At 41.9% G+C, this 16269-nt stretch overlaps 1 protein-coding gene across 2 annotated transcripts in view; it reads right to left on the bottom strand.

Annotated features, from left to right (window-relative positions):
• Positions 1 to 16269, bottom strand: part of ptgfrnb (prostaglandin F2 receptor inhibitor b) — a 49098-nt gene that overhangs the window by 9869 nt on the left and 22960 nt on the right. For both annotated transcript variants that reach the window (XM_052056903.1, XM_052056901.1), the window contains exons 6-11: positions 9091 to 9237; positions 8836 to 8996; positions 8633 to 8753; positions 7877 to 8096; positions 7577 to 7764; positions 5937 to 6044 (exon numbers count right to left, since the gene is read on the bottom strand). In XM_052056903.1, the coding sequence (XP_051912863.1) occupies positions 5937 to 6044; positions 7577 to 7764; positions 7877 to 8096; positions 8633 to 8753; positions 8836 to 8996; positions 9091 to 9237 (945 nt within the window). The remainder of the gene's footprint in view (positions 1 to 5936; positions 6045 to 7576; positions 7765 to 7876; positions 8097 to 8632; positions 8754 to 8835; positions 8997 to 9090; positions 9238 to 16269) is intronic.

Below are 16269 nucleotides of genomic sequence, written 5' to 3'. Positions count from 1 at the left end.
CACAGGATGATTGATGCTTTAACTCTAACGCACGTGCACCTGTTTTGATTCAAGTCATCTGCAGGTTTATTGCATATTACAGCAACACCGCTTTTGAGATTCTTGGTGCTCTTCCATCAGTGGGACAACAAAATTTTCCCATGATTCCATTCAAACATTCTATGTACATTCATTGTATTTGTGTGACTCATCCTCCCCGACCCAATTAATTTGTGAAATGTTCATATTTGTGATGCATCTTTTATGCAACGACAAACACTTGCTCACGACCGCATGACTGCAAATGATTTTTATTAAAACTGACAAGCAACTGAGGGAGGATAATTTTGTCCCTCTTTTCCCCTCCTCTCAACAAGCTCTTTCTACCAACTCGGTAAACTTTTCACACCATTCTCAAGCCTCCTTTTCCTCCATTTACTGGCTCCACTATTCACCCTCCACCACTCTTGCTCACTTTAACAGTCTGTGTAGCGCCCTCCACTTTTGCCTCATTCGCTCCCTCTCCACATCACCACCTATTCTTTCGCAAGCTCGTTCTGTCTCCCCGGCCGGCTAACGGAGCGTGAGATTGGCTAATTAACGGCTGCCTGTCGCCCCTGCAAAGACAGCTGGGTAATTTGGTGAGAGTGGAGAGGAAAGCAAGAAGGAGTCAAAGCAGCAAAAGCAACCAAAGGGGTGATGATAGACTTGTGAGCCAAAAACATGGTAAGACGCATTCATCAGAAGCTTTCTGAAGCAACAACGTGGCAGGTGTTAATGACCTGCTAGCAGAATGTCACCAAAGTGCAAGTACGACAAACATCTGAATGATATTCGCCTCCTTTCCATGGCAGCCATTACGTAGTGATGGAGGAGCAGGAGTTGCACCTTTTTGACCTTTCTTATAAAAGAAAATAAATGATCTATATTATGTTGTCCTCCTGCTAATGAAGGCTGATAAACCAACATTCCCGTGCCTCACCAAACCCTTCAGGTAGGCAAGTACATGTGCGAAGCAGCAGTGGCAACAACTCCTCCCTCCTTCCTTTAGTTCTACTTTGGTATCCAGCAAAAACTGAGAAGGCTTCTTAGTGCTTTAATCTTGATGTGTTCTTTGAAAAGTCAAAAAGAACAGAGCTTTATCGCCTCGTGCTACTTTCGCAAAGGTATGTCAGAGCGGGAGGGGGGGGGGGGATCTGCACAGAAAGTGTAATTTGCAGAAGTGGCATGGGTTTAAAAAAAGAGAACAAGAAAAATAAATATTTCACTGGTGATGTCATCACTGCCAGAACATTTCAATTTTAATGTGAGAGCCGTTTCGCATGTAGCGGCAGGCTGGGAGGACACAACAGTAGAGTAAAACATTTTCCTGACAGTAATATATTCTATGCAGCACCACAAGTCTAGACAAGATATTTTTTTATTAATATTGCATTTGTGGCATGTGAATTTAGCAGCAAAATCCATCTGTTTGTAATCATCACGGGGGGTGGCCATTTTGTTACTTGCCATCGCCTGAAAATGACATCACAGTTGCTCAGCGATCAGTTACCGACCAATCACGGCTCAGCTTCTCAACGTAACAAGACCGAACGTAGACGGTTGCATGAGTCATTGCCAAAAAAGCAGTGACAAGGCCTTTGTTGGATGTGGCAGTTGCCAAACCTTGCCACCCGATATAAAAACTGCCAATGCCTATAGGTTTGTTGAAATTATTTCGAAACTCTCTCTCTCTCTAGATATATTGAAGCACGCGCACACGCACACACACACACACACACACACACACATCTAGTATGATATAAATACAATATACACATTATTATTGCTGAAGTAGTTAAGGAGATTCAAAAGGTTTTATGTGTTTTTGTGTTAATAAGGCCGATGATAAAAACAAGCTCTAACAAGAGAGCCGTTTTCAACGGCCTCTCAGGAATGTATCTACACGGTTGCTCAATAGAGTTGCAAAATGATGAGTGAGCTGGTATCAGCATATAAACCTACATACCCAACCAGTGATGAGTCAATAATAACTGTATTTGTCAATAAAAACAAATTGCCCAATAATTCAACTGACTGATTCTGTTTCAGAGATTGACCACAAGCCCAAAGCAGCTGGTAGAAATCAGATCTTTTTGCAGACACTCACAAACAACAAAAACATACTGGTAATTAAATTTGACAGTAGTACAATGTTCGGGACACATGGTAAATATGCAAATTAAACTGAAGGAGGTTGTTGTTCTTATTGGAGTGGGAAAAAATGGGTTGTACTGGTGGAGAAAACAGCAGTTGAAAGAAATGATAAGTGTGGTGGGTGTGATTGGGAGGGAATTTTTCTCCTGTGTATTGTTTGTTTGGTGTAGAGAGAGTCCACTGATGGAGGAGGAAGGCCAATGATTTTTGAGGGGCCTATGTTGATTCGTTGAAGTCTTTTTTGGGCTTGGCAGTCAGCGCTTCTGTAGCAGATGGTTATGACAATGATTTCAACAATCGCTTGGTTGAAAGGGATTAGGAGATATTTGTGTTGTCTGAGGAAAAAGAATCTTCAGCCAGGGTGAGGGGATGCGATCCTTGGGCTCTGTGCTTAAGGACCAGGAGAGAGATAGGAGACTCCCGGAACACCTTGCTCCCTGTTCCAGAAGAAAATGAAGATCCAGTTCTATAGCCGGGTCATTAAAAATGGGGCCTGCGGGCACCAATTGGACCCTAAAGAACACGTGAGTAGCCAGCGGGGGGTTGTTCTAAAAATAGCTTAACACAAGAACATCCCATCACTACGGGATGTTGTGATTTTCTATGAATGTTCTGGAAATGATCATTTCAAAAAGTAAACACTGTTGTAGATTTATAGAAATAGTGGTGCATTTTGTGAATTATTTGTTTCCTAATTACAATGATCATGCTTTGTTATTTATTAACATGATCAGTGACATGAATGAATATAATTATTAATCATAACATATGATAACATTTTTGCATTGGAGCAAAATTGTCATTTGAAGTGTGCTCTTTGCAATATCACCGCTTATCACTAAATAGCAGACATATCTGAGTTGCACTTACACTTGGCCGTACACAACTATGTGTGTCGGCCTAATATTTTTGGTGCATTTGGAATGACTTGCAGAACAAAAGGACCTCAATAATGTTAACATTTTCAGTGGGTAATGGTAATTTTTATGCAAGAGAACACTCCTCTGGAAAAAAAATTACAGTATGTGGTTATTGTGTTGTTTGCTTCCAACAGTTGTTCGGTTAGGCCAGGGGTCGGCAACCCAAAATGTTGAAAAGCCATATGCGAGAAAAAAAAAAAAACAAATGTCTGGAGCCGCGAAAAAATAAAAGCCTTCCATAAAACTTGCGATGAACAAACACATGCTGTATGTATGTAGGAGACTGGACTGTCTCATAATTGTTTGTAATTCATTCTCTTGTTGTGTGTTCACAGACGCCCCCATAGAATTTATTTTGTAATTTCCTCGCTTGATTTTTTCTTTTGGAGCATTATTTTCGCTTTTCTTAGTGTCAGTGAAGTGATCATTAATTTCCGTTTTTCTGAGGCTGTCTTTCAACATATCTCGAGTCGAACGAGAAGAGAGAAGGCACGGAGTCGGACGCAGACGTGTCTGTGTTTGTCGAGACTGTTAAAGCATAAATAAAGTGTACTTTTTAAAAAACCAACACCCCAGCTCTCCTTCTTCGAAGCTGCAACATGTATCTATATCTATTTTAGCTATATTAGCCTACTATCAAAATCTTTTTCCATTTTCAAACATTTTTATAAAGCTCCGGGTAGCCACTAAATGTCGCTAAAGAGCTGCAGCCGGCTCTGGAGCAACATGTTGCTGATCCCTGGGTTAGGCTATAGTTGTTTTGTACTGAAAATGTTTTTATTTTTAATCAAAAATGAAATATATTAAGAGCACATATTTTCTCCATCTTAAAATAACATTTTTTTGTCATACAATTGATGATGAAGTGCGTGATCCTATGTGGTATCACTGAAGAAAAATTGTGGCCCCCTCCAGCGTTTAACTTGCCCATCCTTGACTTTCTATGTAGTGTCGAAGCCTACACAATAAAATGTGAATCCACAACACTGTCATTACTGCCATTATTTGGCAGTAATACAGTGGAAATAGAGCACAACATCAACATTTACCCCGTGCATGCCTAAATCGTCTTCCAGTGCTCCTAAAATTTTAAATTAGGGGCTACTATGCTCCTAGAAGAAAAATGTTACCGGTAGTTTGGAGCCCTGACCCCCGGTGTGCAGTATGCAAGGCTGATCTACAATCAATGAACAGAATACATGCATGGGTGCTAGGGGAGTGTTTGAAAAGAAGTGCTGATGCCATCATCGACGACACGACTGGCTTTAAAAGCAGACCGATTTGGAATCATGAGGGGCAAGGAGGCCTGTATTTTCAAATAACTGACAAGTGGTATGATGACAGTAGAAGAAATAGACTCAGAGTAAGCGTGCTGAGTCTTTGATTTAGTATTTAGAAAATTCAATGCAACGCAAGTTTCTGATCTTGTCGATTGTCGTGCGTGTGCATTCATAACTGAAGAAATACTTTTTTACCAAAGCTATTGGATGCCAAAATGTCCTCAGGCAAGTTAGTGATGAGACTGATTGCAACATTGAGCATAACAGCCACCAGTTCTTATTGTGATCAGGCAGGTGAAGCCACATCACCTGAGGAAAATATATACCGGTATATATAGCTTGGCTAGCTATAGGGGCACACCTCCATTTGATGCATTTCACATGACGCCAAGCAACTTGCTGGTCTGTTACTTAACATTCAACCCTGCGCACCACTCAACCTTGTGACCCGGCTAGTGACATTCCCTCCCTCTGGGAATTTTGATCTGCAAAATGGGCAGAAAAGCAACTGGGAGTCCCATTCACTGACCTGAAGCATCACCAGTTTCAACACTGTTAAGAACAATGCTGTTCCAGGGACTCCGAATGTGAGAACGTAAAATCCTAATTAACATCTACAAGTGGAAATAGTTCACAACGTTGGCAGGATTTCCTCCCTGGCTGTACGCTACATGCATGCACATGTTCACGTGAAGACCCAAGTGCAAATAAACATGTTTACATCGGTACAAAGCACAACAGAAAACCCAAACAAGCCTGCAAGCAACGGGTGAGGAGCAGTGTGTTTGATCAATTTGCTAGAGGGATTTATTATAGAAACCATGCGACGGCTGGTGTAGTAAAGAGGCGAGAAATGTGGAGGAATGTTGACAGATGGGTTGAGGGAGGCAAGGAGTGGCACATGAGCTCATGTGACATGTTTACATTAACAGAATGGATGCGTCAGGATGAAGGGACACTGGATGGGTCTTTAGAAAGCAGAGAGGATGAAGGCACGGCTACATGGGAAATCAAAGCAAAATCATAAGTATATTGCAGTGAAATGGGAGGGGTAGGGGTGGAAAATATGAAACGAAGTCAGTTAAGCAGTGTTTGAAATACCTCTGCTCCTGTGAGGTGAACATGCTATTTCTTACTATGATTCATGCGTGTGCATGTATGTGTGTGTGCTTGGTGCCTTACTCATAGAGTAAAGCACTTTCAAATGCACAGCGCTAATATTATACTGCTGCTGACTGACAGGTGAGCGCTGCACATATGCAAATTGTGCACCAGAGCTGTCGTTCTATGTATTTCTATATATGCTTGTGCGCCTAAGAAAGAGCGTGTGCAATTTGGAATCACAGAAGAAAAAGAAAAACACTGGGTGCCCCTTTTACGACTTGTGTTTATGAATGAGAAAAGTAGTTTTGCGCAGCAGTGAATCATTAGTAAGTTATTTACGACTTTTGGGAACACCCTGGTCGTTAATGCTTTTGAAAATAGATTTTCTAGTCAAGGTTGGGCTTCCGGGATGACTACGAATGTATGTAATGTGAGTTTATGGGTGTGCGTGTTGTACCGGTCTTTGGTGAAGATCCAGAGATGCGGAGGGAACACTTCATCTTGGCTGTTTGCCACGGATAAACAGTACTGGTGTCTGAATGGATTGCAATGGAGAAGGAGGGTCCTGAAAAACAAACGATGAGTGGATATGCTTCAGGACAAACCAGTAAAATGCAAATTCTCGTTCCATTCCCTGAGGATGTCAGTATTAATGGAGAAATAAGTTACAACAACAATAAGATTCCGGTCACTTCAGACATCATCAATTTAATCCAATTTGAAATTTCGGAAAAAATATATATATTTTTAGATGACCCCATTTTCTATTGATTATGTTACTACATGTAACAGTCCACATTTAATGCATGTACTTTTTTTTTTTGGGGGGGGGGGGGGGGGGTCCGGCAATCTAGTCACGAATTAGTACCCCAGCTGTGGAGATGCTGACCCAGGTTGTAAAAACAGAACTTGACACTTTGAAATTTACTTGGACTGCAATGTTGGAAAAAGGACACCAGTATATCTTTTGGTGTATGAGAGGAATGTATGCTTTCATGATACGGTGCACTCCGCTTAATAGAACACCGGTTAATAGAGTAATCCGCTTAATAGAGCAAAAGGCTCTGGAACGGATTTGCCTAATGCAATTTCCTATAAAGATACTCCGCTTAGTTGATTAAAGTTGTTGTTTTGTTGTTTGATTAAAGATATGGACGTCCACAGTCGAAATATCTCTTCTAACTCGTCAGCAGGGGGTTTTCTGCGTGTATAACTTGGTCGTCGACGTGTCTGAAGGTGTACCTAATAAAGTGTCTCCGGTTAATAGAAACTCCGCTTAGTAGAACAGAAGCGCTTCGGCCCAATGGTGTTCTATTAAGCGGAGTGCACTGTACCTAGGTTATCCAATGAACAATTAACATATAATATAGCAACATTGTGTGATATTATTCAATGCAACATTGTTGTAGAGAGTAATGAAGATATTGAAATCACAACTTGAAGAACATTAAAAATATCATCAAACTATAAAATGATCCTGAAAAGTTTCTAAATGCTTTTCCACCAACAACTTGGATAGTGCCACCTTAAATTTAGACAAAATGAGCTTCAACACACATACAGTACATGAACACTTGAAAGACATGAGCACACAAACACATGGAAAAGAGAAGCGGCAGTGTAGATCTTTGTAGCTGGGTGGTTGGCCAAAGGGCTTCACTTTGAAGACATCCCAGAAAGGGAATCGGAGAAAAGACAAGAGAGTTAAAGGAAGGGGTGGGGGAGGGGTGGTTTGGGGGTGCAGCGACATGAGAGAAAAATCGACAATTAGGTGAAAATAGGAGCATTGCAGGGCTGCCTCTCTCCTCAGAGGAAGATTTCCTTCGCTTAGCTCCTCCTTTTTTCATCCTTCAGATGACGTGCGCGTGTTCCAAGCACTCATCCCATCTTCTAAAACAGATGCACGTTTACTCCATCTTGCACATTTGTTCTGACGGCCTCCCGTTCACATCAGACAAAATAAAGTGGGGCAAGTATGTGCGCGTGCAGTACAAACTGTTGTTTTGTTTTGTGAGCCATTGATGAGTGCGGGCGGTGGATTTGCATGCAATGTTTCGATAGGTGAACGCAACCATTTCCATTTGGCATTGAACGCACCATTTTCCTGAAAGTCAATTTTGACTTTGTTGGACTCTGCACTTGTGGCTCTGGTCCATGCCTGACCAGGCTGCTGCTTTGTCCAAGCAGTGATGTCACACCAGTAGAAACCTCGATCTGACAACTGGACGCCCCCGAGGCGAAACCGAAACTCAGTTGGGCCAGACTTCGTCAAAACCAGACTGTCTCTGAATGGGCAGAAAGGACATACTTTTTGAAAACAATATTGATAAGCTCAAAGGGACTTGACAAACAGTTATAACAAGCCATGTTGGCTGCGATTCCCAGGAAGGTACACACCTCCGGTTGGGGTCTGTGGCTCCCCCGTGCTGCATGACGCTGTCAGGACTGAGGGTCATGATGGTCCTCACATTACTTTCCAGGCTGTCTTGTGACTGGATGAGCACTGAATATCCTGCCTCACCGAGGTTCTGAGTTGCCACTGTGCAGCTCATGTCGAAGGTAGCACCGCCCACAGAAGCCTCGCGAATGCGTTTGGCTACAACGTTGAGCGATGGACCTGAAAATAAGTGCCAGTGGATCAATGAATGGATCCTCTAAGTCTTATGAAAGACATTATTCAGCCTGGACGGAAGGAAAAGGCAATCCCATAACAGGAAGATAAGCAATCACACCATGAAGTAATTCTGATTCAGAACAGATGTGTGTGCCCACTGAGCAATGCTATTACATCATGGCTCAATTAGCTGGAGTAAGGGCACAAAGTTCAGCATGTGGATGTGGTGGAGGAGGGTAGCAGACAAAAGATCTGTTGAGGGACTTCCTCTGAAGTCTACAAATGGTACCAATGAATTTTGGACATCAAGATCATTCATCAGACCTAACAGCAGGGTTAGTATGACAAGATGGCATGATATCCCCCAGCCTCCTCCTCCACTCTTCATCACATCACAGAATATGGCTTCTACTTTTGGGATAAATATCAAGGTTCCTAAGAGAAAACTAATGCAATTTTCAGAGAGCCTGGAAATAGGGGGTGGAGAGACAATTAAAACTTTCAGACGTTGGGCAAAGAGACAATTAAAATTTTCATACGTTTGGGGTCCCATCGCAAAGTCATTGGCAAGCTCTGGTGCTCAGCAGTCTTCACCACGTCGTTCTGCGTGTTGATGCTCCACGCCGAGACAGCACAAACGTACTGGCCCATGTCGATCTCCTGTAGATGGCATGCATCATGTCATTATAAGCTGACTTCCAAATTTACCGAGATGTTGTTGTGACGTCAAAAGTCTCGCTACCTGTGTGCGCAGGAATCGCAATTTGAAAGTGTCAGGCTGGACTTTTGTCAGCGACACCATGCCGCTCTCCAGTCTGTCCGAATACATTGCACCGGGCAACAGATTGCCATAGCCGTCTATAGAGCCAACAGAATGGGTAGCCTGAGGCTCGCTGGCAGCACCTGTGGCAATGAAAAAGATTCAATACCGTGAATTATTTTTTTTTCCCTTCACCTATTTATTCTTTAAAGTGCCTAGTGACCGCAGTTAAAGTACCAGGAAGTGCAGTGTGCTCCCATGTAACGCCCAGCCGGCCTCCCAAGGGTAGGTGTGTAATATTGGTTACATGGCAAGCCAACTCAGTCGGTTCACTGGTCATCTGAGGGTGAACGATGGTCTCAATATCCAGTGTGAAGCTCGGTTCTGGGGAAATGAGAAAGCCAAACCTGTTGTTGAATGTGTCGATATATTGACTGAAACAGCAGCAATAATGTTGCAGTGTTTAGTGACTCCCAAATTCCAAAGGCATTATGCATTTAATCCGAGTTAATGCTCCTAGGTAAACGGTCCATGTTAGATTTCCTTCTAATCAGTATTATCACTTCTATTGTCAAAGCAAATAGAAGCCCTATTTGGACTGGTTTCAATCTCGCTATTATGAGCAGACCTTCCTTGAACAACAGCTTACTTCTAATAATAACACAGTTCGCTGCTGAGCTGCCTCTGGAGAAATGATTCCCATCCTGGCGGCACATTACTTTCATCCGTCAGTGCCAGGTTCGGTCCGGCGTGGCCAGACAAGTACAGCGTAGTGATTGCTGCTTTGTGCTTTGGACCTTAAATCCAAGAAGCCAGGCCACAGGAAGAAAAAGGAAATAGCCCCGTTGACTGTGGGAGATGAGGTGTGGATCTCTCTGTCAACCCTCCAGATTGCCTCGTTACACTTGAGCAAACACACACCTGTCCGAGGAGAGGTTGCGGTTCATGAGATGTTCCTAATATTTTGCTACCTTGTTTATGGTTGTTCATGGGATTAAAAACACTTTACATGATATGTATTTCAAAAAATGTAAAAGTTATTAAGTGCATGTTTATGTGTTTGGCAAAAAATGCAGGATGTCATTTGGACATCACATATAGACAGCGCCTCATGCACAGTCACCATCTGCTTTAGGACTCGAGCAGCCCCACAAACACATGCAGGCCTCACGTACACATGTGATGGATGAGGAAGTGTGAAGCCTCCCTGGCAATTATTCATGTGCCACTCTCACTCACTGGAATGTCTTATTTAGTAAAGCAACACAAGCAGGGCATCGCCGATACCAACCACGACTCCTTTCCTTGGATCAGACCGAATATGGGACAAAATTTCATCCACAAACTCGGCAATTTCGCTTTTCAGGAGAAAGATTGCACACCAAAGTCATACATTTACATTACATTTACAATTGGATGAAATAAATAATTGAAGGATAGTTGGATTGCTTTGTCGACATCCTTTACTGGACCTGACTCCAGCCCACTCTGTGGAGCAAGTTCAAATAGATAACATTGATAAGGTAGAAAACTGTAGATGGAGGAATGAAGTTACCATTTTAGAGGTATACAACGAACAAGCTTAAACAAATTCATTTGTGTTATCGATTTAAAGGAGGATTGAGCGCAAGGAAAAGACTCGCATATTTATGGTGCTCAGATCAAGCAGATGACACATGAATTGTTAAAAAGGTGCCATCACTTACATATCTTTCTTTTGTGTTGCCAGCGGAGAGCGTGGGTGCGACACACTGATTTCATCCGGGTTCTGACAACACTAACCACCCACCCAATTCATTTTGTTTCACTTTTCCTTCAGCTGCACATGGAAAACTGGGTGTGCATTTGCACAACCTGGTGACTGAGAAATAACATGGTAAACCACATGGCGGTCGGAGAAGAACCGCACAAGCACTGACAATGCTGTGGTATTCCGCCGGCAGTAACGGGCCCGACCATTGTGTCTTGTCGTTTTCAAGTTTGGCAATGTATGAATAGTGCAAAAACAAGCACTTCAAAAGAGAACATGAACTCGTTCCTATGATATGCAGCATGTACAGCTGGCATGAAGAAAATGGATCACTTTTAGGTTTGATCGCTTTAGTTGTCATACGGATTCAAAGCTTATCATGTCCTTACTTATGTCTGCATGCAGATAGCACGCCGAGTCCCATCATGTTCCGTGATGCATGTTGTACATATTCGTATGACCACTTTCCTTTTTTGCTCGATGTAGCATGTGTTCAAAACTTTATTTATTTATTTATTGATTGATTTATTTTTAATCACACGATGTACTTGCACGACAGTCACACGTTGATTACTGAGCCAACTAAATTTTCCACAGCACTGATTGGGCAAGCAATGCAATGTGATCACCCGCAGCCAGTGATGGCCAAGTGGGCGTGTCATAACTAATTGACATGTAGAGTGGGCTGTGTCTAAACCTCCATGGCAGAGACGTCGAACCTCTGAGACCGATTCACCGAACCCCTGGGGTTCGATCGAACTCAGGTTAAGAACCACTGCTCTAAACATTTTAATGTAAGACTGCATTTTATTCTGTGAATCCCAGGCTCTGAGGACATTAAGTGGGAGGTCAACATCAATGCTATCCTGAAAAAAGTCCATCAGAGGACGTACTTCCTGTACTTCAGTTGCTGAGAAAGCATGCCACGGGAGCTGCCGAGACAGTTCTATACAGCAGTCATGGAGGAATCAGTCCTGTGTTCCTCCATCACAGCCTGGTTGGAACCGCCACAAAAAAAGGACAAAATCAACAATGGTCAGTTAGGACTGGGGAAAAAAAGAAATCATTGGTACCGCCCTACCCACTTTCGAGGACTTGCACCCCGCAAAACCAAGACAAGGCCACGGAAAATTCGACTGGAGCCCCCACACCCTGCCCACCACCTCTTCCAGCTACTCCCTTAAGGCAAGCGCTACTGAACCATGCGCACCAAAACCAGACGACATTCAAACAGCTTCTTCCCTCTCGCCATGAACTCCATAAACAGTGGTTCAAATCTATAGCGGCTCTTTGCATTTTTGCACACCCCAGTGAGACAGTATTACCGTACTGATGATTGTACCCCCAGTTCTCTACATGAAGAATTATCATCGATCAATATTCCACAACACCACTTTAAAGCGCTGAAGGACTTTATGTATAATTGTATACCTAAAATTGTACTGTACTACAAATACTGCTACTAGTCACTTAAAAATGATGCAGAGATTCTCTACACCAGCTGAACAACCGTCATAGCATTGTAAGCATCGCATCACTGATCACTTTATCTTTACCCAATGACTATTCACATTGTCGCACAGCTGTCATAGGGTGGTACTATGGTACCCTTAAATTACGGAAAGTCTTTTCGATACTTATACGTCAGGTCTTTGTTTATCGTAGTTGCAATACTAGTGTAGCCTATACTACTGGGAATAAATTCCTTGTGTGTTTTACATATTTGACCAATAAAGACAGTTCTGATTCATATATTGGAAAAACATGCAGTGATATGGGTGTTTCAATATCCATGATGTTGCGACATTTAACATGTACTTAAAGAAATGACATCTTCATTATCTAATGAAGACATTTTTTTTTCCTGAGTAAAAAAAATGAAATGTACTCTTATCTAATTAAGTTCCTCAGTGTTAGTAATAGCCCGAGATACTGTTTTCCTATTATATGGCAATGCGCATCTAAAGTTGCATCTGATTGGTCAAAGTTAGGTTAGAACATTTTGTGCAACAATTTATTGCACATCTTTTGCATTCTGCAATGTGTCATTATTACAATTCCAATATTTTTTCAACATATTGTGAACAGCACCTTTATTAGACATTGAAACATTTTCCTGTGAGCTTTGCATTGTCATGTACTGTCCCTATACTCAACTCTGAACCGTTAGTCAGGGGCGGACTGACTGCAGTTGTATTTGGCTTTTTCAACCGGTAAACCTGACACAACCTCTCGGTCCAGTGACTTCAACTACAGCAGTGAAACACAGACGAATGAATGGGATGTCATTCCATCCCATTTCAGCAGCAAGCAGTTGGCATTCACACTTGCAACTGAGCACACATGCTCCACACACCGCTGCTTGCCTTCTCTTTCAGGTTCTCCCTGCCCCGCCAGTGTCCACGTCACACATGCCGATAACTGCGCCTCTCATTAGAATGAATCAATAAATAAATAAATAAACGGTAACATTAAACTTATGCTCACTGGTCCCATGACAATCAATTAAAGACAGACATTTTCATGAATTTATAAAACCCTCCCCGAGGCCTACACAGGGTTTAAATAAAGTGGATGTGCCACCCTAGATTAGCCCAAAAATCAAAACAAAGCACAGACATGCTAACATTCAGGATGTGTGCCTTGTTTAGCCACAAACAAAGAAGTGCAGCGATCAGTTTTTCTTTTTTTTTTTTTAAATGCAGTTCAGTCTCGCTCATACTCACAGTTATACGGTTTGGAACAGTAAACCCTGATCGGATATGGGAAAAGTGTCAGTTATGTTCATAGTATAATCATAGCAGCATGACACAGCGCATCCTGCCAATACGGACTCTTTTTCATTGCGCTGTACCATCACTGTTAACCACAGCTCTATTTGACTCCACTGAGTGCCTTGGTTAGAGAGAGGTGCCTCCAAAGAACGACAACGGTGGATTTTATTTTGTTTTTTTTAAATATATGAAGAGTGTTTTCTGAAGCCACACAGGGTGAGCTCCACATCATGCCACGGCTGCCATGAGCAATTACTTTCCTAATTTATGATTGACACACCACTAATGTATCATATTTAGACCATAATTAGAGGTCCATGCTTACGCTGTAGTTTAGATACACAGCTGGAGTTTATGTGTGTTGTTTGGGCGGACATGGTGTGTGTATATGTCTCCGATACGTGTATTTCAATGACATCACGCCCGCAATGACAACGTACGGTATATCTGATCGGCGTGTTTACCTCCGAGTATGTTATCCTGTGTTGAAGTTTTAACTCGGTTGATTCAGAAGACAACCAGCTCTACTAGTGGGCTAACGGCACGGCATCTAACGTTAGCACTTGAAGTCAGCAGTTCAAAATCCAGCTTGAAAGCTCTACTTGTTCAATTCTTATTTTAATCACACTCACATTGCTTTGAGCAACTCTTCACACTTGCAGTTAAGTACAAAAAAAGAAATCTGCAGCATTTAAATGGTCCCTTTGGTTTAGCTCTGCTTAATTGACATGTCTTCTTAAATTACTACAATAAAATGAAAGACTGGGCATATTACTTTCGGCACTCGGAGTTGGTGTAATGACAGCAGACAGAAAACATACTGCTGCGGCAAAGTGAAGACATCGATTACAATAAGGCAAAAAGCCATACCATACTTTGTAAACTCAGAAGGCTTAGAATCAATTAACTAGTTTGCTGCTACTTTAGGTAATTTCGATGATACGCTTGGGAAAGACTACAGTTTGAAATGAATTAACTACTTTGGGAAAATGGATTGACATTAAGTTCCTGTTGAATTTAAACAAAATACAGTTGATCTTCTTGGGTCTCATACATAAAAAAGGTTAAAATCATGGAAAATTCAATTGAAATAAAAGTGTATAGTAATTTGTTGGAAGCCGCGTGATATATTGTAAGAGGAAATATATAAAACCTGGTCATGTTAAGGTATTTAAAAAAACCTACAAGAATTATTAATCAATCAAATGGAATAGAACCAGTGTTAAGGAATTCATCTTGCCTTATTTTTAAAACATCTTTTTGATAAACAAAATACACAACTGACTACCAAAATACAACAAAAGCGCATGAAAAAAAGAGCTGTTCGGGATGAGGAGGAGCTCAAACAAGAGCAGCTATACTGTAAAGCGGTGATGCGTCTCTGTATGTGTTCATTTGTGGAATATTACGTAAACAAAATGAAAATCTTTGTTGATTAAAGTTAATCGAATACACACACTACAACTACTATGACTACTACTGCTACTAAGCTATTAAGACGATGCCCTTATTACATAGCTGCCACTTGGACGACGGTGAACTCCTGGGAGGAAAGGAGTGCGAGGTGCAACCTTTAGGGTTATGCAGTCCTGTGTGATATGAAGAGCAGATTAGAGAATTGGCTTGAGCCGTTCTGTCAACACCCAGCCTGTCAGGAATTGGGTGCTCAGGTGTTGAGTTAACTTGACTGTCCATCCAAACGTCAACTCTTGTTTTTATTTTTGTTTTTTTTAAAGCAAACTCACTTGCCACTCAGACTAAAAAATGAGGCTAGTGCAAAAAATATGATAAAATCAGCAATTCTTGAGCGACATACAACAATCACCAGAAGAGCATATATAGGAACTAATATAATATACCAAGTGGGGTGCCTGGGGCCAAAGAGTTTGAGAACCCCTGCAATAAAGTTTTCCGTGCAAGTTGACATTTTAAGTAGTTTATTGACAACAATTCCAGCTGACAAAGCACCACGTGCACTTTTCAAAGTGCAACCTAGGTTGAGAGGAATTACTCCTTGTGTGTACAAATGAGCATATGTGCGCTTCCTTTACAAGTCCGCCCCCCCCCTAAAAAAACAGTTTGTGTGTGTGTGTGTGAAAGATTTGATGGAATCCATACCCCCAGGCTACAACGTAGGAGCTCTACCAGTTGGAGCAGTCCTGCATCCTCAGTATGTAGGCCGCGAGTGTGCGTGCGGATACAGTACACACACAATCACACACACACACAAGCATGTGCAAGCACATCCCGAGTCCTTTTGGGACTTTCATAAGTTATTGGCTGCTGTGGTAACACGAGGCTCTGAAGTCTGAAAATTGACATATCAAGCAGGCAGGCAGCTGATGCACAGATTCCACTGATGTGATTCTAACGATAATGGATTCAACACAGTACAGGTGAAAACGAGAATGGGAGCATTACGCAGACCTAAATCGAGCCTGGCCAACGCACCGTTTGCCAAGTGAATGCCATGGTGTGTCTATCCACTGATCTGCCAATCAATGTTTGACTGTCTTTCAACTTTCTAAAACATATCTCTAAAGAACAAGCATGAAGTTTTGATTTAATAAAAGGTTCAGGGCTATCAGTCGCCTGCACACACTACGATGGGAATCTCAAAGGCAGAATCAGGAAAACGTAGAGCAAAAGAGAACTACAAAGAGGAGCACGCTTAACTTATTTCTGGATGTCTCATTCAAATGGGAGGAATTGTATTAATTAGTATCAGTGTTTGACTACTTCTAGAATGTGTTCCCAAGGTGGATGCCATACAAAAGACATGTTATTCTACCCCTGATAAATGTGGAAACCTTCAGTCTGCTAAGTGATAAATTGAAGAATTATGCAATTGTAAACGAAATTCATTTGTCGTGAATATACAAAGTCTACACT

This window comes from Hippocampus zosterae, chromosome 2 (assembly GCF_025434085.1).
Source record: "Hippocampus zosterae strain Florida chromosome 2, ASM2543408v3, whole genome shotgun sequence".
In the NCBI taxonomy this organism is placed as follows: domain Eukaryota; kingdom Metazoa; phylum Chordata; class Actinopteri; order Syngnathiformes; family Syngnathidae; genus Hippocampus; species Hippocampus zosterae.
This window is presented reverse-complemented; position numbering and strand designations above follow the sequence as displayed.